This window comes from Hyaena hyaena, unplaced genomic scaffold (assembly GCF_003009895.1).
Source record: "Hyaena hyaena isolate Hyena2069 unplaced genomic scaffold, ASM300989v1 scaffold_814, whole genome shotgun sequence".
Classification (NCBI taxonomy): Eukaryota; Metazoa; Chordata; class Mammalia; order Carnivora; family Hyaenidae; genus Hyaena; species Hyaena hyaena.
In genome coordinates this window covers 238,402-265,934 of record NW_024081445.1, presented here as the reverse complement: position 1 = coordinate 265,934, position 27,533 = coordinate 238,402, and the positions used below count along the sequence as shown (strand labels likewise).

At 35.8% G+C, this 27,533-nt stretch overlaps 1 protein-coding gene across 5 annotated transcripts in view; it reads left to right on the top strand.

Annotated features, from left to right (window-relative positions):
• The window catches only part of LOC120221789 (gamma-aminobutyric acid receptor subunit beta-2-like), a 126,884-nt gene that overhangs the window by 77,951 nt on the left and 21,400 nt on the right, over nucleotides 1-27,533 (top strand). For 3 of the 5 annotated variants that reach the window (XM_039219364.1, XM_039219365.1, XM_039219366.1), the window contains exon 5: nucleotides 9,157-9,377. In XM_039219364.1, the coding sequence (XP_039075295.1) occupies nucleotides 9,157-9,377 (221 nt within the window). Of the gene's footprint in view, nucleotides 1-9,156; nucleotides 9,378-10,265; nucleotides 10,356-12,391; nucleotides 12,453-27,533 lie in introns of those variants that run through there. The other 2 variants (XM_039219368.1, XM_039219367.1) reach the window with 2 other exon arrangements.

The following is a 27,533-nucleotide window of genomic DNA, read 5'->3' as shown; positions in this document are numbered from 1 at the left end:
ATTAGTTGAAGATCACTGGAGTGACAGAATCCTAGAACATCTGCAGCTCAAATTCTGAAATCTCTAATACTCTTAATTTCAGTTCATTCACTTTGGATGAACAAACAGAGATGCAGAGAGGCGAAGTGAGTAGAACAGACCTTAGAGAACATATAAGGAGATTGGAATTTACAAGCAACAGAGTCTCGTGGAAAACTTTTTGAGAGAACCCATTGATTTCAAACTTCCACTGCAGTATAAGAAGGTGCTGTGTGTGTTCACATACTCTGAGTGTGAAACAAGAAACAGATTTGAAGCCTTTACATTAGAAAAAAAGAAATTTCGTAACAGTTAATATAAATAAGACTGATGTTAGAGGAAGATTCTGGGATCTCCTTTATTTTTTTTTGGTATTTAAGAGGAAAATTAGGGATGGATTTTCACCTCAGTGTTAGCTTGCATGTGAATTTCACTAGTATGGAAAAACAGTTTACCGCTAACAGTCTTACTTCTGGTGTGATTCTAGTTAAAATCCCTTGATCAATACAAAGGAAATGTGTATTTTGTTAATAACAAACCAAAAGGCTGAGGATTTTTCATTTATGACCCTTTCCTTTATGCTGAGCTCTAACATATGCAGACAGTAAAAACATATTTTTAATATTAGACTCTCTTTTTATAATATAATTCAACAAGGAATTGTTTACATAGTTTTTGTTGAGAAATAATTTATACGTATAAAACAAAATAATATAGATTATAAAAGTGATTAAAACTGTTATCGTCTCACCAGAGATACCATGTTAAAATTTATATTTTTAGATATCTTTTTTCAATATATATTTATACATTTTAAAATGGGATCATATTATGCATATTGTTTTGCAGTATTATTTAAAATACAATAATATATAATAATATGTTGAGAATATCTATTCATGTCGATATTTTTACAATGTTATTTAATTCCAGCATATATTCCATTATATATTTGTACTATATTGTATTTACTCAGTTTCATGCTGATGGTGTGTGTGCATGTGCGTGTATACACACACACACATATATAAAATATAGCAGTGAGCATTTGGGGAAATAAATGTCTATGTATTGTCTTTCATTCAGGCTTTCACATCTTTCAATAGATAGTTATTGTATTGTTATACTGTGCTAAACTCTACTTTAGACATGAGAATATAGTGATAAACAAATTTGAGAAATCTTTATATTTTCATGGAATGTACCTTCTACTTAGGAGAGATGAAAAAGAAAGTAAGCCAATAAGTAAATATGACTAGTTGAAAAAAATTATTGTTGCTATAAACATACTAAAAATGGGGGATGAGATAGGACTGCTGGCATTCTGAGTAAGATGGTCATGGAGCGCCTCCTGAGTAGGTGTGATCTTTGAGTTGAGCTCTTAGTCTCAAGGAAGATCCAACTACACTCAGGCACTAGGTTCTCCAGCTAGTCAGTTGCTGAGAGTTTATAAGGCTGAAGGAACTTGGGATATTTGTAAAACAGAGAAAAGACTTAGTGAGTGGGCTTAGTGAGTTGAGGTGAGGGAAGAAAGAGGTTGTAGGATGTGAGATTAGAGAGACGTGCAGAGTCCAGGTCATGTAGTACCTTAGAGGCCATGGTAGTAAGTTTAGGTTCAATTCCAAGTGCAATGAAAAGCATCTGGATGATATTAACCAAGGGAGACATGAACTGCTTTATGTTTCTACTATGCTGTGAAGACAAGGGTTATAAGCAAAGACACAGTAACACTGGCATTACAGTCACTCACAAATGATGGTGATTTAAACTAAACTGTTAGTATTGGAGACACAAAAGTAAGAGTCTTGTAATATTTGTAGATGAAGGTATCAAAATATACAGCTTAATTATTTACTACAAGTATTTCCAGGAATGTAAATATCAGAGCAAAGGGTATGCACAATTAGACCTCTGTACATATTCCCAAGTTTGCATAAAAAAATATGTTTAACAAGCATTTAACAAGCAATGGTAGTTCTACCAATGACCAGAAAGTACACACAGTATTGGCAATATACACAGGCATGAGGAACATTCTTTGCTCTCAAGGAGGTGATGAGCTTAAGATGTTTAGAATGCACTTACTATGTACTTACAGTGTCTTCCTATGGTATTTATTTACGTGATAATTTCTACATCAAATGTAATGTGTTTTCTTTCATGAAGGGTTAAAAACAAAAGTTTTTAATTAGAGGAATTATTTGGCATCCTAACCATTAAATTTAACCTGTTGTATCATATTTTTAAGTGGAAATTCCAAACAGAAACAATGAATCACTTCTCTAAACTTGCCCCAAAATAAAAGACTATGCCCTGAATGGTAGCAAAAAGGATAAATGTGCTATGTTGAACAAACTATCATGGAGTTTTATTGACATGAATCTTGCATTATATTTAAATTAAATTAAACTTACATTAAGTGTTCTTAAACCACAGATTTTACTGCCTTAAAAACAGCTGTATTTGACAGGAGCCAGAAGCTCAGATTCTTAATCCAAAATCTCAATTTTGACCTAGCATATTATATTAAAGGAAGATAATAGATGATAGTATATTAGACACAGTTGTTTCATTCAGTAAGAGGTAATTAAGGTAAAGCTAAAAATTTTATTTTCTTTTAAAATATAAAAGCCTAATTAGAGGGAGTGGGATCTTTCTCTGAAAACATATAATTTTGGAGGCAAAACTATTATCTAGAAGATCTCAAGAAATAAGATAAATCAACAAAGTTCAAGATTTTAGCACATTAGCAGTTGTTATGAAAGTTTAGAGAATTTCATTCCAATAAGTAAAGCAAACTGAACAACCCATACACTATCACTGATGAAAATAAGCCTTAAACCCTGATCATTGAAAAATAAACTATTAACTGTCCTTGTGTCCTTAGATGGCAGACTAAAAACATGTGAAACCAACCCCTTACCCCACCATCTTTTCCCCAAACAGAAAAATAAGGAAAGGAACATAAAGGTATGGAAAATGATGTAATTATATTTATAATTTTTCTCACATATGTGGCCATGCTCTGAAAGAGGAAAGGTAAAGATCCATTGATTAGAAAGGGTGAGGTCTCCAGAGAAGAAAAAAAGCAGATGGAAAACCATAGAGATAAATGAGGGTAGAGAGAATGCTGAAGTTTGTAGTTGAGTAGCGATTCAGGCCCATATGTGAATACAGAATACATAGTGCATTTTGCAAACTTGAGACTTGCATAGGGATAAGATTCTACAACATATATCCAGAATGAAAGAAAGTTTGTAGCTGGGAGCAGGATTCAGAAAATTCCACCAGTTTGTGAAAGGAGTTGGTAGACAGAATGATCCTTAAGAATATAGTTCTCGGGGCACCTGGGTGGCTTAGTCGGTTAAGCGTCCGACTTTCGCCTAGGTCATGATCTCGCGGTTCGTGGGTTCGAGCCCCGATTCGGGCTCTGTGCTGACTGCCAGCTCAGAGCCTGGAGACTGTTTCAGAGTCTGTGTCTCCCTCTCTCTCTGACCCTCCCCTGCGCGCGCTGTCTCTCTCTCTCTCTCCTAGAAATAAATAAAACATTAAAAAAAAAAAAAAGAATATAGTTCTCATTATTTAATAATAAAACACTTGAAATGCCTTATATTGTTATTTATTTCTTTTGGTTTGTCTTATTAATAGTTAAGTATTGTGAACGGATTAGGTACATCAATTCAGTTGAGGAGAATGTAGAGAATAGAAATTAGGAAAGCGTGCAAAAAAAAAAAAAAAAGGAAAAAGAGGTGGGGGAAGGTATACAGTGATTATCGAGTTCAGCCTAATAGTCTTCCTGGTTTCACAGTTCTAAAGTATCTACCCCAAGATGCTTATTAATTACAAAGGAAAATAGTAACTTCACAGCAGAGAAGCCTGGCAGATACAGGCTTAATTAACTGTTTAAGATTAATATCACCAGTAATGAGATATATTGACATCATGTGCCCCTTATATGATGAGTACAATGCTTCTTTGGCAATATTCTTGCCCAAACTTTTTGGATAATCTAATCATAAGCATGCATCAGACAAACCCTGAGAGACATTTAACAAAATAACTAACCACTACTCTTCAAAAACATTAACATCATCAAAGAGGAATTGTCACAGATTGAAAGCAGCTAAAGAGCATAAAATAAATGCAAGGTGGGATCTTGGATTGGATCCTGGAACAGTAAATGGTGATTAGTGAATAAATGGGTGGTATTCTAATAAGGTCTGTAGTTTAGTTAATAGTATTGCATTAATGTTAATACATTAGTTTGATATTATTCTATGGTTTTGTAAAATGCTAATTTTAGAGGGAGTTGTGTGAAACTCTCTGTACTAATGTGTTTAAAAATATAAACTTAAAATAAATACAAAAAGAAATTTAAAAGAAAATAAGCAAAATAAGAATACTTTATCTATATCTATACCTATGTTATCTATCTATATCTATATCTGTATATCTGTCTCAAAATATCCAATAGCAGGAGGTAACACTCAAGCAGAAAAATATTCAAAAAGCTCGAACAGGCAACTCACAAAATAATAAACTTAAAACAGATAAGAAATATGCAAATTATTTCATACTATATATTTTCTAGAAGACTAAATCAAAGAAACAGGAAAAGTTTGAATCATGGTATTAGAAAACAAATGACAAAAGTAACAAAACACAAATATAAGAAATGTTTAGACATTTAGAAGATTTTAACGTGACAATGTGTTTGAACACACTCAGCAAAGCATTTCTTAGAATGGAATTATTTTATTTCTAGAAGCAGTCTTGGGGGCTGTGTAGTCCAACTGCCTTATTGTACCAATGAGGAACTGTGAGCCTATATCCATTTAGTGGGAGTCTTGTCAGGCCATCCTGATGGGGCTGTTTGTCTCTGAGTATGCAAAGAGGAGACTTGTTTTGTAGCATTAGTCTGTTTTTCCCACAGATGTCAAAGAAGTTTAATTTCTTAGTTTTGTTTACTCCACCTTCTGTGTTAATTAAATTTAAAGTTGTTCTGCGTAGAAAGCAGGTGCAGAAACATGAGATGATTCACCCAAGGTCACAACAGAGGAACTGAAAAGTTGTAGGATATGAACCTGTGTGTTCACAGACCATGTTTGATGAAGCAGTATTAATTTTTAATTTTTAAAATTTACCTATATAAAAATGCACTCATTCTGAGTTCTATGAGTTTTGACAAATGCCTAGTCATGTAACCACCACTGCAATCAGGATGCAGGGCAGTTCTATTACCCTACATCATTCCTTCATGCTGGCCTTCTGTAGTCAACCTCTCCTCCAACTTAAATTCCACAGAATTACTAATCTTTTCTTTGTCCCTATAGTTTTACCTTTTATAGAATGTTGTATAAATGGCATCATATAATATGTATCCTTTTGAATCTGGCTTTTTGTACTTAACATTCTGTATTTGATTAACATCGATGATGTTGCATATACAGAAAGTTTGTTCTTTCTTATCACTGAGTTGTATTCTGTTTCATGGATGTAGCAGTTTATCTCTTCAACAACTGAAGAGCATTCATCCAGATGGCTTTCAGTTTTGACAATTAATATAGAGCTGCTGTAAATATTTGCACACAGGAGTAAGATTACTAAGTCACTTGTGAAATGTATGTTAACTTTACAAGAAACTGTCCAACTGTTGTCTACATGGCTGATAATTTGTATTCCCATCTGCAGTATGTAAGATTTTCAATTGCTCTGTGTTTGGAATTGGCAGGTTTTTTTGATGTTTTTGTTTTCACTTTCCTAATGGGTATGTAGTAGGCTCTCCCTTTAGTTTTCAATTTGATTTTTCATGATGACTAATGATACTTTGCATCACTTCATGTGGTTGCCTATTTTTAATGGGGCTTTTTTTTGAGTTTTGAGAATATATCTTCTCCCAAATATCTTCTCCCAATCTGTGGTTTTTATTCTTACTCTCTGAATAGTATTTTTCATGGAACATACCTTTTAAATTTTGTTGAGGGCCAATTTACAGCCTTTTGTTTTATTGCTTGTGCTTATAGGTTGGTATCAAAGTCTTTGCCCAATTCAAAGTCACAGAGAATTTCTCTTATGTTTTCTTCTCTTAGTTTTATAGTTTTACATTTTACATTCAAGTCTGTGCCCCATTTTGAGTTAATTTTTATGTAAGGTGTAAAGTATGCGTGAGGTTCTTATTTATTTACCTACATACAGATGTTCCTGTTAATCCATACTGTTTTCAAAAAGATTATGCTTTCTCCAACCGACTGCCTTTGCATCCTTGTTAGAAATTACTAAGCATATTTGTGTGAGTTTATTTTTAGATTCTTCTATTTTATTGATCTATGTTTCTATCAATAGTACAGTACCACCCATGGTTTGCTTAATAGTAAGTCTTGAAATCAGTAAGTTCTCCAATTTTGTTCTTTCCTTTCAAAATTGTTTCATCTATTCTCATTTCTTTGCTCTCTGTATAAATTTTAGAATCAGCTTGTGCATATCTAGAAAAAATCCTGCTCATATATTGGTTGGGATTGAATTTAATCTATAAATCAGTTTGGTGAGAATTGATTTCTTAACAATACTTTTCAAATCTGGAAACATGGTATATCTCTCCATTTATTTGCATTTTGGTATGTGTGTGTGTGTGTGTGTGTGTGTGTGTGTGTGCGCGCGCATTTAATGAGATAAAAGAGGGAGAAAAAATGAAGCAAACAATAAACTCACTATTGGATGGTTTTCTTCACATTTTGATTCCCTCCACAGTCTACATACCTTTCTTACTTTGCATGGTCCTTAGGTAGCTGTATTTATTTATTTTTATTCTTTCCAGTGTATTTAGTTGTGATTAGTGGGAGAGAGAGCCTGTCATAGGCTTTCTGCATGTTGTTCAGCATTTGAAGTCAATTAGTTTTAGTTGTGATTATCTAAATCATCCTTGCATGGTGATGTCATGGGTTGAGGAACAAACAAAATGGTTTGTTTCTGTTTTTTTGTTTTTTTTGTGTGTGGTTTTTACATTTTTTAAGTTCGAATAAACCAATTGGGAGACAGTTTTCAAAAGATAGGATTGTTAAATGTAAAGGATATATCTTTTATGTGAAAGTTGAGGGTTTATCTTGGGTGGATAAAGGCTTAGGAGAGAGGGTGGAACATAGAACAACTCTTCTTAAGTCCAATAACATGTATTTAGATTCAGGAGTTTCTTCTATTCGTGACAGTGCTATGATGTGTCATTTGAAAATAAATGAAATGAAAATTGTTGTGGCAGTTAGCAGAATTACTAGGGTCTATCTGGGTGCATTTCTTAGCGGGCTTTGCCTTGCTGACAAATAACAGGAATTAGCACATGACACTGGATTTCACAGTAGTACCATCTATTTAGCCCAAAAGAGAACACAGAATTGATCTGTGTTCAAATGCATCTCAGCTGACTGAGCACCTTCCAAACAGTATTATCTCCTCTAAATCTCAACAAGGTTTATTATGAAAGAAGCATAAATAGCTTTATTGTCTAATAAGATAATCATCAAACATTCAATTTTATCTCTAAGAATTGGAAATCACAAAATGTTACCTCTTAAGCACCATATAAATTGCCTATTTTGTTTATGTCCTACTTATTAGGCTGTAACATAGACTCATGCAAAAAGTGCCTCTGTTCCTTTTTGTGTATTCTAGTTATGTAATTCATAAGTCTACAAGGTTGCTTTTACTATAACTCAAGAAGCTATTTTAGAGAATCTCATTCTAAATTTTACAGAAGCAAAGTGCTTCTAAGAAGTTCAGAGCACTGACTAAAGTGATCCACTAAAGGAAATTTCATTGACAATTATTTGAAATAACTTGAGAATATTAATATATCTTTTGTAGAATAGAAGGTTGATTCTATACTTCTCATTCAGAAGTCAAGCATGTGTTGACTTCTGAATAAGATCAAAACTTGTATATTTGTGAAAGAAGGAAAGGCATTTAATTTTTTTTCAGAAGGATTATACTTTTCCTATTAAAACTGTTCAATGTTTTTAGCAGATAATATCTTATAAGTTGTATTCCTCAATAACCAAATTAGGATGTATAAATCTCAATAAGGGTTGGAAGAATTCAGGGACTTCACAGAGATTGAGTTGGTATCTTTTCCACAAAGTATACAAATATGTGCAGAAATCCCATAGGTATACCTTACTGGGTATTCATTCATTCATTCATTCATTCACCATTTGTGCCCTAGGATTGTGCTAGCTTTCAGGTTGCAGAGGTGATTAATACAGGATTCTGGGTTTTTGTTTGTTTGTTTGTTTTGTTCTTTTACAAAGGCCCTCAAGTTAGGGCACTGTGAACTGATTTTAAGATAAAATGGTAATTATCCTTTCCAATGAATATTTGGTCTTTCATTAAGTCATTCAGATGGGGATGAGAGACCAATTACATTGTGCCCATAGGCCTCTAATGGATAAAACATGCACAATAAATGCTTTATTCATAATATATAAGTATTTATAGTTTACAAATTGCATTTGAGTTATACATGTAATGGTCATAATCTGTGTAGATCAGGTATGTAGTGAAAGCCCCATTTATAGTTCATGGAACTTAAGCAAAAAGAAGTTGTGTAAATTAACATGCTAGAACAATTGAGAAATACTGGAGCTAAGACTCCAAGACCAGTGCTCACTTTATAGCAACCCATTGTTTCTCAAAAGCTAAGAGCCTGGCCTGATGATTTAGTATCTGGGGATTAAAATTCTCATGAAATACTGAGTTAATATTGTTTAGATAGCTGAGAAGCTACACAAATCTTCTTATTGTAAATGTTACCTCTCCTGGGAAATCCACATTGATTAGACAGGTTAGGATTCTCATTGATGGACTAAGTAATTATTCATTACCATCTATCTTCCTGGGCAAAATAGATAATAAATCTTACCAGGATATGCTCTTTTCACTTCTGTGTTTACAGTGCCTAGCGTGGTGCCTGACACATAGTAAGTGTTCGTTAGGAATGGGTTTAATAAATTAATACTTGCCTGTATGTGAATAGTATATGTTTCTGGGGTGTGGCTGTATATATTTTCTTTTCTTATGAATATTAAAGTGTTTGCCTTTCTCCCAAGTATGTTTGGGTATAAAATAACCATTTTCTTTTCATATTCACAGGATTATACCTTGACAATGTACTTTCAGCAAGCCTGGAGAGATAAGAGGCTGTCCTATAATGTAATACCTTTAAACTTGACTCTGGACAATAGAGTAGCAGACCAGCTCTGGGTGCCTGATACCTACTTTCTGAATGATAAGAAGTCATTTGTGCACGGAGTGACTGTCAAGAACCGCATGATCCGCCTGCATCCAGATGGGACCGTTCTTTATGGCCTCAGGTCTGTAGTGTCCATTTCAAAATTGAACTTTTCCTGAATGAAATCATTATTGATTTTTATTGGAGGGGAATATTGTGCTGTTTTCCTTATTCCTCCTTTGGTTCTATGATAAGTAGTTAAATCTCCTATCCTGTAGATATCTGAGAGCTTAGGGGAGCATGTATACAAAGGGACTTAGCTGTAGCTAAGAATAAGTTTTTCTGAATTATCTTCTAACATCAACTGCTGATCCTAAAGCTGCTTTCTTTAAGGAGTAAGGATAAGCAATCAAAATAGCTGGGATATATGGTTTTATTAAAATGGAAAAAAATAGAAATGCTGAATTTCATAAATTTCTCCTAAGCTGCATGAACTGGGTCTGGTTCTCTGATGACAGGAAGGCTTTTTGTGTCCTCTCACCTTCCAAGGAGTAATCAGATTTGCAAATAAATAAAGTTGTTACCTCATGTTTACTAGTAATGAACTTTTATGTCAGTAAGCAGTTGTGATGCTCTACTCTATACGTGAGGGTGAATTACAAACTAAAAGTTTCTCCATTTAAAGTTTATTTTTGTATTGAAATCAATAGGTGGTTTCCTGAAAGAAAATGGGGAAAAAAGATATCTATCTGAAGAACTACATTATTACAATATAAATGATTCTTTTGCATTATTTTGAAGACGCTCCAAATCCTTAAATGTTCGATTTTCTCTGATCTATTATGGTTTACATAAATGTGTGGTTACCTTATCATAATTTTGATGGTAGCAACAATTGTATTATTCATTTATTAGGGGTTAGTGGTCAGATGTTGAGTTACAGCATCAGTGCTTTCCATGCATTATTATAGTTAATCCTTACAACAACTTCATGATTTAGAAACTGTTATGATTTTTCTTTTCAAATAAGGAAACTGAAGCTGAACTGAAGCTGATACAACTTGCCTAAAATCTCAAAGAAAGTAAGCTATGAAGATGAGATTTGAACTCAGATCCAAGTTCCTAGCCACAGCTCTTAATCACTACATTGGGAATGCTTCTCACTTCCACATTTTTCTTATCTGTTATGTTTTGTTTTCATTATCTGGCATATTCAGTGTGTCTGACAGTGTTTGGGTCCTTATGAACCAGCCTCTTTGCTGATCATATTTTTTAGACTAAGTGGCATTTGGCTATCAAAGGAGAGTGGATAAGGGTGAGGCACAGAGGGAGCATGTCTGTAGTCTGTCAGCCACGAGAGGTAAGAAGATGGACTGGATATGGGCAGTGTTCACATGCATGCCATACAAAATAGAGTAACAGCAGAGAGATAAATTGACGGGCAGTGTCTGCAAAGATTCTACGAAAGTGGTGGACTTTGAAAGCTCTAATGGAAAGAACTCTGTTAGCAGATACATTTTGCTACATTTACCACTTGGATTGAACTATAAAACATTTGGTGTAGAGTGCTTGGGTGGCTTAGTTGGTTAAGCAACCAACTCTTGATTTTGGCTCAGGTCATGATCTCACAGTTTGTGGGTTTGAGTCCCACTGGAGTTTTGTGCTGCCACTGTGGAGCCTTCTTGGGATTCTCTCTCCCTCTCTCTCTGCTCCAGCCCTGCTCGCTCGCTCACTCTCACTCACTCTCTCTCTCTCTCAAAATAAATAAATAAATAAACTTTAAAACAAATTAGGTGTCACAAAGACTTTGATGAGAGGGTGACCATGCAGGCGTGGGGAAGATGGGGGATGAAAAGAGGTTTTTCACTTTTTAAGAGTTACGCACAGAGCGTGGTCAGAATCCTGAAGAAGGATGAAGGAAGCGTAGAAATAGCATTACCTACTCAGCAGTAAATGAGGGGGAGGACTGGCAAGTGACAAGTTCTGGCAAAGGACCAGACCTAGTGCTGGAGGCATTTGTCCAGCAAACCACTTAATTGTGCAATCAGGCAGAAATTACCTTAACTCTTCCCATTTCCTTGGAACACTCACCTTGAAAGCAGAGAACAAGTTGTATTCTCCTTTGTATACCCAGCACTGAGAAAGCATCTACACCATAAACATGCTCAGTAAAGGTTGTCTGTCAATTCTGAATTCACATAGCAAAGTTGAATGGATGGGAAAATCAACAATCAAGATGTCTTTGGAATTGAGAAGGAAAAGAGAGGACCAATACAGATGATAAATATGGCTTCTTTATGTCATTTATACTCAGACAAAAACATTGATGATTGCTCAGGCTTATCATTGAGACCGTAAGACATTGCTGTAACTCAAACTCACAACAATAGGAAATCATCTTTCTCTTATCCCCTCTTCCAACAAGAGGTGTCAAACACATCTGACATGCATGAAATTAACACTACTAGACAGAGAAGGCACATGAATTGTAATTGTTCTATCAGTTGTATAGTTAATTCTGACTTTGAAATTGATAACACATTTTTCAGGATATTTACAAGTATCCTATTCCAGTCTTTACTGATAAATAATAGAATGATTTGTTTCATGGCTAGAAGTTTAATGTACACCACATGCTCCCTTCTCAACTCCAGGAGGTTCATTTGCAATATATAAGTAAAAGGAATTCAGTTAAAATTACCATGGTAGGGTTCATTTCACTGTATATAGTCACTTTTCCTATTTACCCTAAAACTCCTCTCCCGTTGAGATCCACACACATATTGGCAGGCACAAGGGAGGTGGAGAGGAGAGCATTCAGAGGATCTGAGTACACTTCACTTGTAGGATTTTCTTTAGTGAAATGTTCAGGTAGTAAAACATAGAAAGCAGAAAGTAATATGCAAAAGAGTAATGCTTGTTTAATTTTATCATTGGTATGTAGCTGTTCACTATGCTGCTCTTTCAATTTTTCTGTAGGTTTGAAAAATTTTGTGATAAAATTTGGAAAAGGACAAATGTTATGTTTCAGAGACCAGGAAATATCTGGTTCTAATATCCAGGAAATATCATTCAGGATTTAAAAGTCTGTAGCCAAGAAATTATATTTTGATCTCTTGGAGGTAGGGAATCATCTATACATTTATTTACTTTCAGGAGGTTTTTCTGAAAATGAGTTCAGCTCATCTCAAAGGATATGTGGCTCAGAGAGGGTGGGATTAATGACCATAGACAACCAGGTTAATCCATAATCCTGGAAGGAGTGGTCAAAACCCTTCAGTTAAAACCTTGATAACCTCCTTATGAAATCAGTTGTCCTGCATGAGTGGCCCTTTGCATCTGATTGTATACAGCAAGAACTCTGAATGCACTCATACTGATACATTGTGTTTGAAGATCAGGAGCTCTGAGGATAGTACACCAGCTGCTCAGCAGGCTTGCATTAAGGTACAGTGGCTTTAAAGAGCTCAGAAAATGGAGACTGAGAATTAGAAAATATGGAGAATATTTTAGGTGCTACTGTTATAGATTAGATTTTAACAGTTCTCATTCTGATTGGATTTCTGGTTCCCCATCACCAAAAGCACAGATTAACAGTTTACTTTCCATTATCCCAATGTTCTTCTGGTTGATAATTATTAGAGGTTGGTAAGCTATTACAGGTTCAGAGAACAAAGTTTTAATGCTGACACATAAATGGATATAAGTGGGCAATGCAACCAACTTCCTTAACAAAGCATAATGAATGAAACTTAGCTTTTAGTTTAGACTTTTATAACAAACTTCTCTTTAAACCTTGAGTTCTTATCCAGGTTTAATTCCTTTGTATATAAAGCAGAGGGGTAAATTAGATGATACCTGTACTATGCGAGTTTTTATAACCTGTCATCCTCTAAATCAATAATTAATGAATCTTAAGGAATATATAATCTAACAGACTAGAAAATGAAATTAGATATTTGGAGTAGCATAGTAACTGGTAGATAATAAGTGTTCAGAGCTACTCTTTAATGAATAAATAGGATATTTGAAGTAAGGGATAGTGAATAAGTAGGGATGTTTGAAGGCTGGCGCAAGGGAGGCTTTGCATATCAAGGCAGTCATTTCATACTGTATAATTACCTTAGGTGTCGTTTCACAATTCAGCAAAGTAGGACACCAGGTCCATGGTGTAGAGCAGGAAAAGTGGCAGTGATCAAGTGGACTTGAGGCAATGAGAAAGGTCTAGCCTGGGGAAATCTACAGTGTAAAAGGGAACCACTAAAAAAAATGTATAGCATTTGGCAGCATGAGATCTAGAGCAAGGTAAGTGGATGCCTGGCTTCAGACCCAATTGGCACAGCAGCCTTTAAAAGCTGCCCTGGGGGCACCTGAGTGGTGTAGTTGGTTAAGCACCTGACTATTGATCTTGGCTCAGGTCATGATTTTGTGGTTGGTGAGTTTGAGCCCTGCATAGGGCTCTGCACTGATGATGCAGATCCTGCTTAGGATTCTGTCTCTCCTTCTCTCTACCTCTTCCCTGCTTGTTTCTCTCTCTCTCTCTCTCTCTCTCTCTCCCTCCCTCTCTCCCCCCTTCTCTCTCTCTCTCTCAAAATAAATAAACACAAAAAATGAATAAATAAATAAAAGCTGCTTTGTAGCCCCAACCCAGTGATTCATTTGTAGCTTGCACTAATTAATTTTCATTTAATCAAGCGTTGTGCAGTTTCTTTTAAAAAGTCTTTCCTTTACTTTCCTAATGTCCTATCATGTGTATCCATTTTCTCAACTTATTTAAAGACCTTTGATATACAGGAATGATTAACAAAAGTTATGAATAATGCCTTTTTGAAACTTAAATTTATAGTTTGTGGCTAAAGAATAATGAAATCTTTGAATATAGATTCTCACCTTCATTCTTGACTGGTTGATAACTCAGTTTCACCAATTTGATTGTAAAATCAAATACCTCTTGTCTTTAACAATGCTATTTAGAGATTTCTGTCAGGAAATATAGCTGGAGGAGGAAGAATATTTTCTCAGGAGTAACCCAGCTGGATAATTGGTGACAAATGACTTTCCAGTTGATGAGACAGAAGAATTCCTAGCAACTTATGAAGAAAATATTTCAAACAGATTATATATTATTCTCAAATAAGATTGGCCCAATCAAATCATTTTTAGAACAGTTCAAGGAAAAATGATATAGAAAATATAGGATTTCTGTTAGGAAATCCAGCAACCCCCTACCAGGTAAACACCAGGTTTAATCTGATGTTGGCATTATAAAAAATGTTAGATAGAATTTAGATTGTTATTTACTTACAATAGGAGATATTTGTTGGATTTCAAAAGTAAATGAGTAATTACATTAATCAGAAAATTAGGAGGCCTTGTCTTACAATTAATGGTTCTTACAATTACTCATATGATTTCTAAATTTTATTCTAGCACCCAAATTCCATATTCCTATGATTTTGCTAATGTATGGTATATATTAGGTATATATACTCCCACCTTTTATGCATACATAAACATTTAACATGATATTTCAGTAACTTAGCAATTATTTTGTCTCCTTGAAAATATCTGATTAATTAAGAAATCGAAACCAAAATCATTACATTCTGGTATACAAGAAAACCTGAATTATCAAATGATGATGTTTGTTTTTAATATAATATATATTTTTATTAAAACTTAAGATCTGAATCCAAATTGAATTGCATATTATTTATATCATAAGCATTTTAACAAATATTAAAACCTCTTCAAAAATATAACTAAGACAAAAGATTTCTGATCAGGAGGTGGTACATATTTATTATTTAAAAAATTAGAAAATACAGTTGTGAAAATAAAATTACTGTTTTTAAAAATTTTTAATGTTTTATTTATTTTTGAGAAAGAGAGAGAGAGAGAGACAATGTGAGCATGGGAGGGTCAGAGAAAGAGGGAGATACAGAATCTGAAGACAGGCTCCAGGCTCTGAGCTAGCTGTCAGCACAGAGCCCGACATGGGGCTTGAACTCACAAACCATGAGATCATGACCTGAGCTGAAGTCGGATGCTTAACTGACTGAGCCACCCAGGCACCCCTCTTTTTTTTTTTTTAATTTTTTTAAAGTTTATTTACTTTTGAGAGAGAGAGAGAGACACAGAGTGCAAGTGGGGGAGGGGCAGAGAGAGGGAGTCACAGAATCCAAAGCCGCTTCCAGGCTCCAAGCTTTCCACACAGAGCCTGATGTGGGGTTTGAACTCACAAACCACGAGATCATGACCTGAGCTGAAGTTGGATGCTCAACCAACTGAGCCACCCAGGCACCCCAAAATAAAATTACTTTTAATTCTATCACCCAGAGATAAACACTATCTGTACCTTGCTTTATAGTTTTCTATATACTTTTCTAGTAAACAAGTTTATAGGAAGTTTTTTATAAAAGTGGATTTACATTTCCATACTATTTTGTGACTTGAATTATTTTTCTGTGACAAAGGATGTATCATCAACATGTTTGCATGTCAATAAGCCCCTCCTCACCATCATTCTTTAGCCATTATGGGACATATTTGGGGTATATGTCTTTATCCCATATAGGATATGGTTTATGGTTTTGATATAAGGTGAACTATGTGGTCGTTGCTATGAAATTCAAGACTACCATTTAAAATTTACTTAATATTTTAGTGACAAGCAAAGCTGATTGTGGCAATTTATAGTCTTATGGTTGTGCTGTTACAATTCGTAGTCTCATTGGTTAAATAGATGACTCTGGAGATGTACTGATGCTGATTTTATTAGGCCTGTTCTTATAGAAAGAATGGCTTAGTCTTTCAGTAATAGCTGACCCATCTAAAAATAGCTGTTTGTCTTTTGGTGTGAGGGGGAGGCCCTGACTTCATATGTCTGTACACCTCCCATATGAAACATTAGATCAGAAGTATGTCATTTCTAATTAAAGGTTCACATTCTTAAAGAAAATTTCAACAGGAAGCAGAAGGCAATTCAGCCACCTCCCGCTATGTATGTTCTGTCATTGGGAAAATGGCAAAGGATAATGTTAACTTGTAATGAATTCAGACAGGCAAGATTTTATTAATTTTGTCCTCTTCCCACATTCCTAAAGTTTTACCAAAGGATATTAAACAAGCAAATAATCAAGTAGCCATCCCTCACTGAAACATAGTCTGTCAAACATTGAAATATCAAGTTTTACTCAGATTTTCTAATTACTTTAATCCATTTTCATAGAGGTAGTTATCGCATTTGGTCAAGGAGAAAAACAGAAATTTTATTAAGAATATCAGTCCTCATGGCTGGAGTGTGACACCCTGCTCTCTAGATTTTTTTCATCCTTCTAAGAAGGAAAAATCATCTTCATCTACCTCTTCCAAGTCTGTGGGGGAAAAATGCATACAATCATAGAATATATTCACTCTAAAGAGCTATAAATAAATAATTTTTAAGTGTTCATTTCCTTATTTTGAGAGTGACAGAGAGAGAGAGGGAGAGCGAGCAGGAGAGGGGCAGGATGAGGGGAGAGAATCCTGAGCAAGCTCTTCGCTGTCAGCACAAAGCCTGATACGGGGCTTGATTTCATATGCTTTGTGAGATCATGACCTGAGCTGAAATCAAGTGTCAAATGATTAACCAACTGAGCCACCCAGATACCCTGAACTGTAAATAATTTTAAAGAGATTTCTGGCTCATTATTTTTCTCTATTTAGAAATAATATATGACATCTTCGGGGCGCCTGGGTGGCTTAGTCGGTTAAGCGTCAGACTTTCGCTTAGGTCATGATCTTGCGGTTCGTGGGTTCGAGCCCCGCGTCGGGCTCTGTGCTGACTGCCAGCTCAGAGCCTAGAGCCTGTTTCAGTCTGTGAGTCCCTCTCTCTCTGACCCTCCCCTGCTCACGCTGTCTCTCTCTCTCTCTCCTAGAAATAAATAAATAAATAAATAAATTAATTAATTAATTAAAAAAAACATAAAAATAAATGAAGTTTCCTTTATATAAAAAAAAAAGAAATAATATATGACATCTTCAAGTTCACCTCCTTGTTTTAGTAAACAAGAAGAGAGAGGTTCAGAGAGGGAAGGAACTATGTCTAACATCACATAGTTAATGGCAAAGTACAGAGTAGAACACCAGACTCCTAACTGCATACCAGGGCCTGTTACTATTGCTGCTGCTGCTGCTGCTGGAGTCATTGGTTGTTTGGAGTCATCATTTCCTGACTGACATCAGCAAATAAGTCCATTCCAAATCGAAAAGAGTAGAATCAGGATCACACCATTCTTTGGACTTGAGACATGGAGGCAGTGTGTATTTAGCAGCTCTAGGAATAATCTAGATTATTTTTTAGATAAAAAACACTTAAAGAGGAAAAGAAAGCCTGCCCACTAGCATCTTCTCAACTATTATTCCTAATGTTCCAGTAGTCAGTGGATCTCGTTCACTGCCAGACATATGAGTCCCTAGTTGTCCTCCTGTCCACTGATTTCAGTCAAATAGCAGCTGTAGATGCGGCAGCACTGAAACCAAAGATGTGAAAGAACTGGGGAAAAGAATGACCAGAGAATCCAGGGGTTACAAAGTGGGGCAAAAACCAGTTCTATACATCTTGTATTGAAGGCACAAGAGTGCCATTGAACTGGGCCTTGTCTGCAAAGGAAAGAAGCATTAAAACCGTTAGGAACACAGTATTGATAGGCTCGTGAACATATCTATATACAACATTGCTGTACATAGCACATTTTGAGGTAGGACTTGCATATTCCTGATGTCATTGGGAGTGAACTCTCTGGCCCACAACAATACCGTCAGCATGGAAAGAAGCCAGATCTTCACTTTTTAATTTAATTTAATTTAATTTAATTTAATTTAATTTAATTTAATTAATTATTTAGCTTTATTTTATTTTTTAATTTAATTTAATTTAATTTTAAACACAACATTTCCCAGTGTATTATTAAAAGTATAACTGTTACATATATGCTTGTATACAGGTGTTTATCTCCATTTATAGGTATAAATATGCACACGTTTCAGTTTATAGGTACATATGTATGTGTACATATACATATGTGTGTATATTTTTGGATATATATATCACTGCAACAGGTTTTTTTCTTCTGTTTGTCTTATGTTAAAACTGAAGAACAGAAGGGACTTCCATAATTCCAACCTTCAAGCGGTACAGATTGTCCTCAGCATCAAAGTCTTCTCCAGTTACGTTTGGAGTTACTTTTGTAATACTCTGATTTCATGAAATCAGCAGATTTTGTTGGCAGCTTTCACTGGAAACTTGCTTGACAAATAAGCAAATTACAGTTAGACTAGATAGTCTTTGTAAGGAGTGAACGCATGTCAGAGTTTTAATTAGACAAAGACCTTTTAAGTCAAATATAAATGAGCACTTGTTTAATTAAGAGAGTGACTACCTACTAGTGATAGTAGTAGTGGTAGGAACGTAGTAGTAATGTGTGTCAAGTACTTTCTATATGTCACACCCTGAATTATCTGCATTAAACAACCCTGTGAAGGAGCCTACTGTCATTTCCATTTTATAGTTGAGAATACTGAAGCGTTGGGGGAGTAATTATCTTTCTGGTTAGTTTGAGGCTCAGAATCAAACTCAAAGCCCATGATCTCAGTCACTTCCTCAGACTCTGCAAAAATACACTCTGTCCAGGTAGATGGATGCAAAAGACTCTTAGGAAAAGCAGATACTGAAAATCTTGATTGAAGAGGGATGGAGAGCCCAAATTTCCAAGGCTCCTAAAAAGAGCCTCCCCCTAGTGAGACTGTCCTAAATCACCACTTATAAATAAATGAATATTACTTTTTTAGTCTTAATTAGGCTCCATAGTGGGGATTTGTGCAGTTTTTGGCTACCCTGTAACCCTTTTCATTTATACAGCACATATAGTATATCCCTCAGGTATAATTAAATATCCTCACCCCTACTTTCATCCTTTATCCTTGGAGGATTTTCTCTTGTCCAATTTAGATGCAGAAAGTTATTTTTGTTTCATGTGTTTGAATTCTCAAGTTCAAGGAAAGACAATTTGTACTACAGTTTGAATTTAAGGTATAGGAATTTTGAAATTCTTTTCTTTTTCAGAATAATATGGCCATATTGTGGAGTTTGGTTGCAGACTAAGTAAAAACCAGTCACTTCAAGATTAGATTAAGTCTCAATTAGCCAAAGATATAATACCTTAATAGAAGTGAGTATTTTATGGCTTTTATGGCTTCTAGAGGCTCTGAAAGCCACTCTAGAGTTACTCTGTCCAGCTTTTTGATTTTTGGGTTGAAGAAGCTGAATTCTTCATAATCTGGGAAGTGATTACCACAGTAACCTGTACACTTTCATGTCAAAGATTCACAGATGTCATTCTTACACTCATATACTTGATCCTAACACTACCATCAATACTCATCCTGAAAGGGAGAGCAGACAAAGTACTAACTTTGTCATACCTCTGACTTTCAGACAGCTAGAAAAGTGCCTTTGTCTATAAGACTATTGGGGAAGATCCTAGAGTACACTGAAGAAAATCTATATTTGTTTTGTGGCATAAGTAAAAAAAAAAAAAAAAGATTTATTTCCTGAGGTGTTTTTCAGCCTATTCCCCATGGAGAAGGAAAAATAATAATAAAGGAGATAAAAAGCTATGTAGGCTAAGTATATCACCTGAAAAAATTTTTGTTAAAGGACTTTAGGTTAAAAATTTAATGCCTTGATTTGCTAAATGGTTAGTAAGAGAGGATTTCTAGCATATCCTTATCTTTTTATTCTGGAGGTCACAAATAAAACAAACCTTCCTTTTGAAAACCAAACCAGTATAATAGCTTAAAGACCCAAATCACAGTCACCACATTATGAAATGCTCAAGCTATTTCACTTCTCAGAAGCAGCCCATTATCTACATTCTTATGGACAGAATAAAAGACAACAAAATGCTAACTGGCCATAAATCCTTGGAGGAAGATATTAATTCCATGTTGGATTATTCTCACTAGCCATAATAGAGAAAATAATTAGGACTTTTATTTTAGCAGCTATAATAGTCTGACAACTAAGGGAAATTGAAAAAATCAGGATAAAAACCAAAACTTCTTCTGGCATCAATATCCCAGGAGGCATTTTCTATCACTGCATAGTGAGGGCACAAAACACAGGGAAAGCAGTGTTGCCAAAAATCGAGAGCATGGGTTTGGGATCTGACTCCCTCATTTCAAGGGCTTCCTTCCTCTGTCACAAATTATTTGTGCTTCACCTTTCTGACATTCAGCCCCATTATCAGTGATACAGGGCTTTAGGGTACTCACCTTATAGGATTACTGGGGAAATTAAGTGAACAAATATTTCTAGAGCATTTAATAGAGTACTCGGCACACACTAACTTCTTTGTAAAGATTAATTACCACTGTAAGATTGCCACATGTGTCTAACTTTGACCTATCCTGCTATTTTCTGTCATGATTAGTACCCGATGATATTTGGCAAGAAGGAATGGTGGTGTTAAATCCTTATTATGTACCAACACTGTGCTAGGTACTGGGGTTATATGAAGATACAAGAGACAACCAAAAATCGAGACTCAAAACTTGGATGTTAGTGGGAAGAGAAAATATGTAATAATGAGATGAAGAGCAAAGTAGGATAGAATAGTAAAGAGGGCCTGGTCCTGGAGTTTGTTTGTTTGTTTTTGTTTTTTTTTATAGGTTTGTGGCTTTTTATAAAGTTACCTAACAACTTTAAATTGAAAACTATATCATTTAACTTATAGAAATATAATCAGAATTAAATAATGTAACTTAGGCAAAATAGCCAGTATGCAATAGGTGGGTAATAAATAATTGTTGTGATCATATTTATTCCTGTTACCAGGATAACTGAAACCATCAAAATCAATTAAGCATATGCTGTATATCATCACATACTGTGCATATGTTGTGCCTTCTAACCTTTAAATAACCCCATCTGGCAGAAGTTCATATACTTCCATTTTTATAAAAGAGGAAACTGAGGCCTAGACAAATCCAGTAACTTGTTCAAAGTAGCACAACTTCAAGTGTCAAGTTTGGGATTAGAATTTAAGCTGTCTGACTCTGGAGTTTGTGCCCTTCATGTTCTAACAGGTTTAATGCAGGTGAACAGCCCAATGCATGGCCTAGGAGATAGCAGAGCAGACACAGACTTAACTCAGAATTTTCATTAGAATCATAGCTGATTACTGTTTTTCATTGTGACTACCTAATGTTAGGAATGTCTGTGTAGTGAACCCAAAAGAAGCATGAGAAAATACTAGTGTTTTAATTTACGTTTCATGAAACAAGGCCATTGTAGTCAAGTGAATTTCTGAACCCTTTATCCATTTATGTATCAATCCACCCAATCACCTGCCAACCAAGCACTTATTGCTCTAGGTGCGGAATGGGGCTGCAGGAGTGAATAAGCCAGACATAGTCCCTAACTCTAGAAGCTTGTCATTAATAAAGGAAACATATTTCCCTGATGATGAGGGACGCTGAGCATGATTTCATGTGTCTGTTGGCCATCTGGATGTCCTCTTTGGAGAAATGTCTGTTCATGTCTTCTGCCCATTTCTTCACTGGCTTGTTTGTTTGTTGGGTGTGGAGTTTGATGAGTTCCTTATAGATATTGGATACTTGCCCTTTATCTGATATGTTATTTGCAACTATCTTTTCCTATTCCTTCAGCTGCCTATTAGTTTTATGGATTATTTCCTTTGCTGTGCAGAAGCTTTTCATCTTGATGAGGTCCCAGTAGTTCATGTTTGCTCTTGATTCCCTTGCCTTTGGGGATGTGTCAAGTACGAAATTGCTGCGGTTGAAGTCAAGGAGGTTTTTTCCTGCTTTCTCTTCTAGGGTCTTGATGGTTTCATGTCTCATATTCAGATCCTTTATCCATTTTGAGTTTATTTTTGTGTATGGTGTGAGAAAATGATCTAGTTTAATTTTTATGCATGTTGTTTTCCAGTCCTCCCAGCACCATCTCTTAAAGAGGCTGTCTTTTTTTCCATTGGATACTCTTTCCTGTTTTGTCAAAGATTAGTTGGCCATGAGGCTCCTGGGCGGCTCAGTCAGTTGAGGATCCAACTTCAGCTCAGGTCATGATCTCATGGTTTGTGGGTTTGAGTCCCGCATCGGGCTCTGTGCTGACAGCCAGCTCAGAACCTGGTGCCTGCTTCCGATTCTGTATCTCCCTCTCTCTCTGACCCTCCCTGGCTCATGCTGTCTCTTTCTCTCTCAGAAATAAATAAAACATTAGGACAATTAAAAAAAAAAGAAAGATTAGTTGGCCATACATTTGTGGGTCCAGTTCTGAGTTTTCTATTCTATTCCATTGGTCTATGTGTTTGTTTTTGTGCCAATACCATATTGTCTTGATGATAATAGCTTTGTAGTAGAGGCTAAAGTATGGGATGGTGATGCCTCCTGTTTTGGTTTTCTTCTTCAATATTACTTTGGCTATTCTGGGTCTTTTGTGGTTCCACACAAACTTTAGGATGGTTTGTTCTAGTGTTGAGAAGAATGCTGGTGCAATTTTGACTGGAATTGCATTGAATGTGTAGATTGCTTTGGGTAGTAATGACATTTTAACAATATTTATTCTTCCGACCCATGAGCATGAATGATGCTCAGCGTCCCTCATCATCAAGGAAATACAAATCAAATCCACATTGAGATACCACCTCACACTGGTAAGAGTGGCTAAAATGAACAAATCAGGAGACTCTAGATGCTGGTGAGGATGTGGAGAAACGGGCATCCCCTTGCACTGTTGTTGGGAATGTAAGCTGGTGCAACCCCTCTGGAAAACAGTATGGAGGTTCCTCAAAAAATTAACAATAGAACTCCCCTATGACCCAGCAGTGGCACTGCTAAGAATTTACCCAAGGGATACAGGAGTGCTGGTACATAGGGGCACATGTACCCCAATGTTCATAGCAGCACTCTCAACAATAGCCAAAACATGGAAGGAGCCTAAGTGTCCATCAATGGACGAATGGATCAAGAAGATGTGGTTTATCTATACGACGGAATACTACATGGCAATGGGAAAGAATGAAATCTGGCCATGTGTAGCAACATGGATGGAACTAGAGGGTGTTATGCTGAGCAAAATGAGTCAGGCAGAGAAGGACAGATACCATATGTTTGCACATATAGGTGGATTAGGAGGAAGCTAACAGAGGACCATGGGGGAGAAGAAGAGGAAAAATAGTTGGGGAGAGGGAGGGAGGCAAACGATTAGAGACTCTTGTATGCTGAGAACAAACTAAGGGCTGATGGGGGTGGGCTAGAGGGGCAGGGGAGTGATGGCCATGGGGGAGGGCACTTGTTGGGATGAGCACTGGGTGTTATATGGAAACCAGTTTGACAATAAACTATTTAAGGAAGAAAATAAAGGAAAAATATAAACCACCAGTAAAAAAAAAAAAAAAAAAAAAAGGTATTTTATAACATGAGGCTTGCAAATTGTGATAAATTCCATGAAGAAAATTAAATAGAATGAATGATCTGATAAAGGGTGATGGCTAACTTGGATGTAAATTTAAAATATAAAAAATAAAAGTGTAATAGAGCAGAGGGATGGAGTCCTATCTGAGGAGACATCTGAATCAAGATGTTATTTATGAAGACCAAAGGCAGAGATCTGAGGAATGAGTGCTCCAGATAGAAAAAAAGCACAGTGGTCCTAAGGAGAGAACACACTTATGTGCTCACAATAAAAAATTAAGTAACGCTGCTTTACTCCAAATTTCTGTTTCCTCTCTATCACATTTCTGCATTTTATGTGCTTTACAACTAAATGCTTTTTTTATAAACACTATAATAATGGTAAACAGTAAAGTAAATAAAAAATAAAATAGTAAAATAGTGTTTATTCTTAACACTATTCTTATTGGCCTTGTTCCACTAAATGATAATCTCCATTAAAGCAGAAACCTATTTTTTCCTTGCTGTATCCCAGTGCCTTGAACAATGCCTGTCTCAGAAGAGTCAGAGCAAAACTATTTATTTGTTGAATGAATGTCTCCATGAATGAATCAGTAGTAATAGTTTCTCCGCAGCACTCCCTATCTTATCAATGTAACTACCTGACTCTGTTTATCAGTTAGAAGGTTTCTGTGGTCTCTGGGGGGCTTATCTCAAATTGATTTATCATTCAGTCTCAATGCAAGCAACTCAGGCAAAATCACATCTAATGTTTTTAAAGAACAGATTTGCATTCTGAGGTAAATTAAGAAGAAAGAGAAACATAAAATCAAATCGGTATCATGGAGAACCCAATTATCAAAGATTATTATGTTTTAATGAAGTGAAAAAATACAATTGTCCTACCTAGTAGACACCATGTGCATTTCTCTTTATTAGTGGAAAGAACTACATTAGCAGTGAGATGGTGCTTCAGATGATATCAGTTTCTACAGATGATAAGAAGGCATTCTGAAAACAAAGACAGGATCAACATTTGTCATGAATTCAGTTTCCCAAGTTGTGACTAAATGCAGATATGAGTTGACTGTGTAGAGATTTCCTTTGATGTGGTATTTTCTTATGTTGACTTATTATTTGCAGTCCCTGTGGAATCTTAAAAGATACACAGAGATGTGAAGGTGAAGAGAATTGTATAAATGTGGAATTTAGGTGACCCATATTAGCCTTCTACCACAGAATAAGTCAGTGAGAAAACACTTTCTAAAGAGAACTATTGCTTTTCAGACACATACCTCAAAAAATTCATTATGGCTGAGTTCAAGGAAGATGTTCTTTTTTATGATTATCAAATACTTTATGATTAAAATATGTATAGTTTCTCATTGATTGCAGAACAGAAATATACTCTTTGTTTAGGATAGAACCTGTCATTATGTTGGTTGAACTATCTTGTTTATATTTCAGTGTGTGTATGCACATGTGTGTGCACAGGTATGTTTTCTCTATGTGATAGGAGGCAAGGTAAGAAGTTTGAGGAGTGAGGATTGACTACCATGAAGCATTTATGTTACTCAGAACAATGTTTTCCCCAAATCATAAGTATTTTAGCCTTTTTGGCTGGAACCCATGGGTTGTTTTTTTCCTGTGGGAAGTTAGATATATGGGACAGAAGGGTCAGTCTTCTGCCCATGTAAAAGAGGTTTATGGTGTGATAATGAGAAACATTGCACCCTACCCTCAACTGGCTCTTTCTTAGCCCATTTAGTATGTGACAACATTGTATGTTTCACTGCTTCACTAAAATTATTCACTAATGGTTAGTTCATGGATCCTTGTTAAGTTACTTAATCTCTGCACAATCAGTCATCACTCAGTGATAAGGGGATGAGACAAAAAACAATAGGTCTGATCTATGAAAGAATGAAAAGTCTGTGTCAATTGCATGGGTGGCCAGGGACTGGAAAAGGATGCACACTGAAAGAACAGAAGGGGAAATCAACACAGGAGTGAAAATGAACTTATAAATTCCAGGCATAAGACAAGTAGTATTTTATTCTGAGAGGCCAAGTTCCAAATAATATGGATTACCAGACATTCCAATTTGAGAACAGTTAGGATTCTGGAATCACCTCTGAGGCTGAATTTAGTCTGTGTCATTGGATATGTTTTAGTATTTTTTTTGAATGTTTATTTATTTTTGAGGGAAAGAGAGACAGAATATGAGCAGAGGTGGAGCAGAGAGAAAGGGATACACAGCATCTGAAGCAGGCTCCAGGCTCCGAGCTGTCAGCACAGAGCCCAATGCAGGGCTGGAACCGTGAGATCATGACCTGAACCAGAGTTGGAAGCTTAACTGACTGAGCCACCCAGGCACCCCAGATAGGTTTTAGTTTTAGTGTTTATTTTATTATGCAAATCTCAGACATCTAGATGAGGAAGAGGCTATATTCCAAAGTTATTTTTCCTTTATTTGTGATTTTGTTCTTTTTGATTGATGCTCAGGCTTCTGTTTCCTCCAACATGAGTGGGATGCTTGGCTCAATTTCATCTTTTGTTGTATTTTAAAAATTGCATAAAATCAAATTACTATTCTTTAGTGTCAGCCTTCTTTCATTTCAAAAGCTTTTTGTCCTTGCAAGTCTTCAGTTTTGTGAACATGGATAGCAAAAAGTGTACAATATACATGGAGCCAAATTTCCATAGATCATTAGTGTAGTTGCTGACTGCTAAGATTTGGTGAGGGTTGAGGGACAGGGCAAGGTTTAATTCCATATTTCAGGTGCTGTCAGCTGTTGCACACACAATTTTGCTCAGAAGAATGTCAGGGTATGGGCTTACTTATGCAGACAACATTTGGTGCAAACTAGACACTGAACGTGAATTTATTCCTTATCTGAGCCATGACCTTTTTGTGCTTTAAAATGCAGTTTCCAATTCCTCATTTATTTCCTCCACTGCTTTCTGTTAAAGAGAACTGACTGAATCAAGAGAGATTTAGGGACACCAGAATTTTTTACTTCTCTGGATAGCACCATCTGCATGAACAGATGGGGAAACATGTCACAGGGCTAGAGGGGTACTCCAAACAAAAAAAAAAAAAAAAAAAGGAGAAAAACAAAAAATAAATGCGATGGCAGGGTAGAGCAGATGAATGCCAGTGGCTGGGAATTCTTTGCAGTTTGACCCAGGTAATGGTCACTGAGTAGCTACTACCCATGGAATCCAGAAGTCCCCCAGAACAGTGATGCTCTCTGCATGTGCTGCAGGCAGATTGCTCCACAGTGGGAAGAAGCATACACATCCATTTCTCTCTGCTGATAGGAAGTGGTCTCTGGCACTATTAAGTAAAATTCCTCATAGCAGATAGCAAGGTTTTGATTTTATTAAACTTTCCTTGTGGCAACTGACAATGTACTGGTGGGAGAAGATTCTTCACAAAACTAGATATATCATTTTAAATACCTTCCGAAATTTAACGCAATGCCTATACTTTTGCTTATAACATTTTATTTATTTCCATGTTTTATTTTATTTTTTTCATTCATTTATTGCTCATTCATTCATTTTATTTATTTATTTATTTATTTATTTATTTATTTATTTTTTACAAATAGTTTATTGTCAAATTAGTTTCCACATAACACTCAGTGCTCATCCCCACAAGTGCCCTCCTCCATGCCCATCCCCCCTCCTCCCCTCATCCATCAGTCCTCAGTTTTTGTCAGCATTCAAGAGTCTCTCATGGTTTGCCTCTCTCCCTTTCCCCCACCATTTTCCCCCTTCTTCTCCCCCTTGTTCATCAGTTAAGTTCCTCCTAATCCTCCTATACGTGCAAACATAT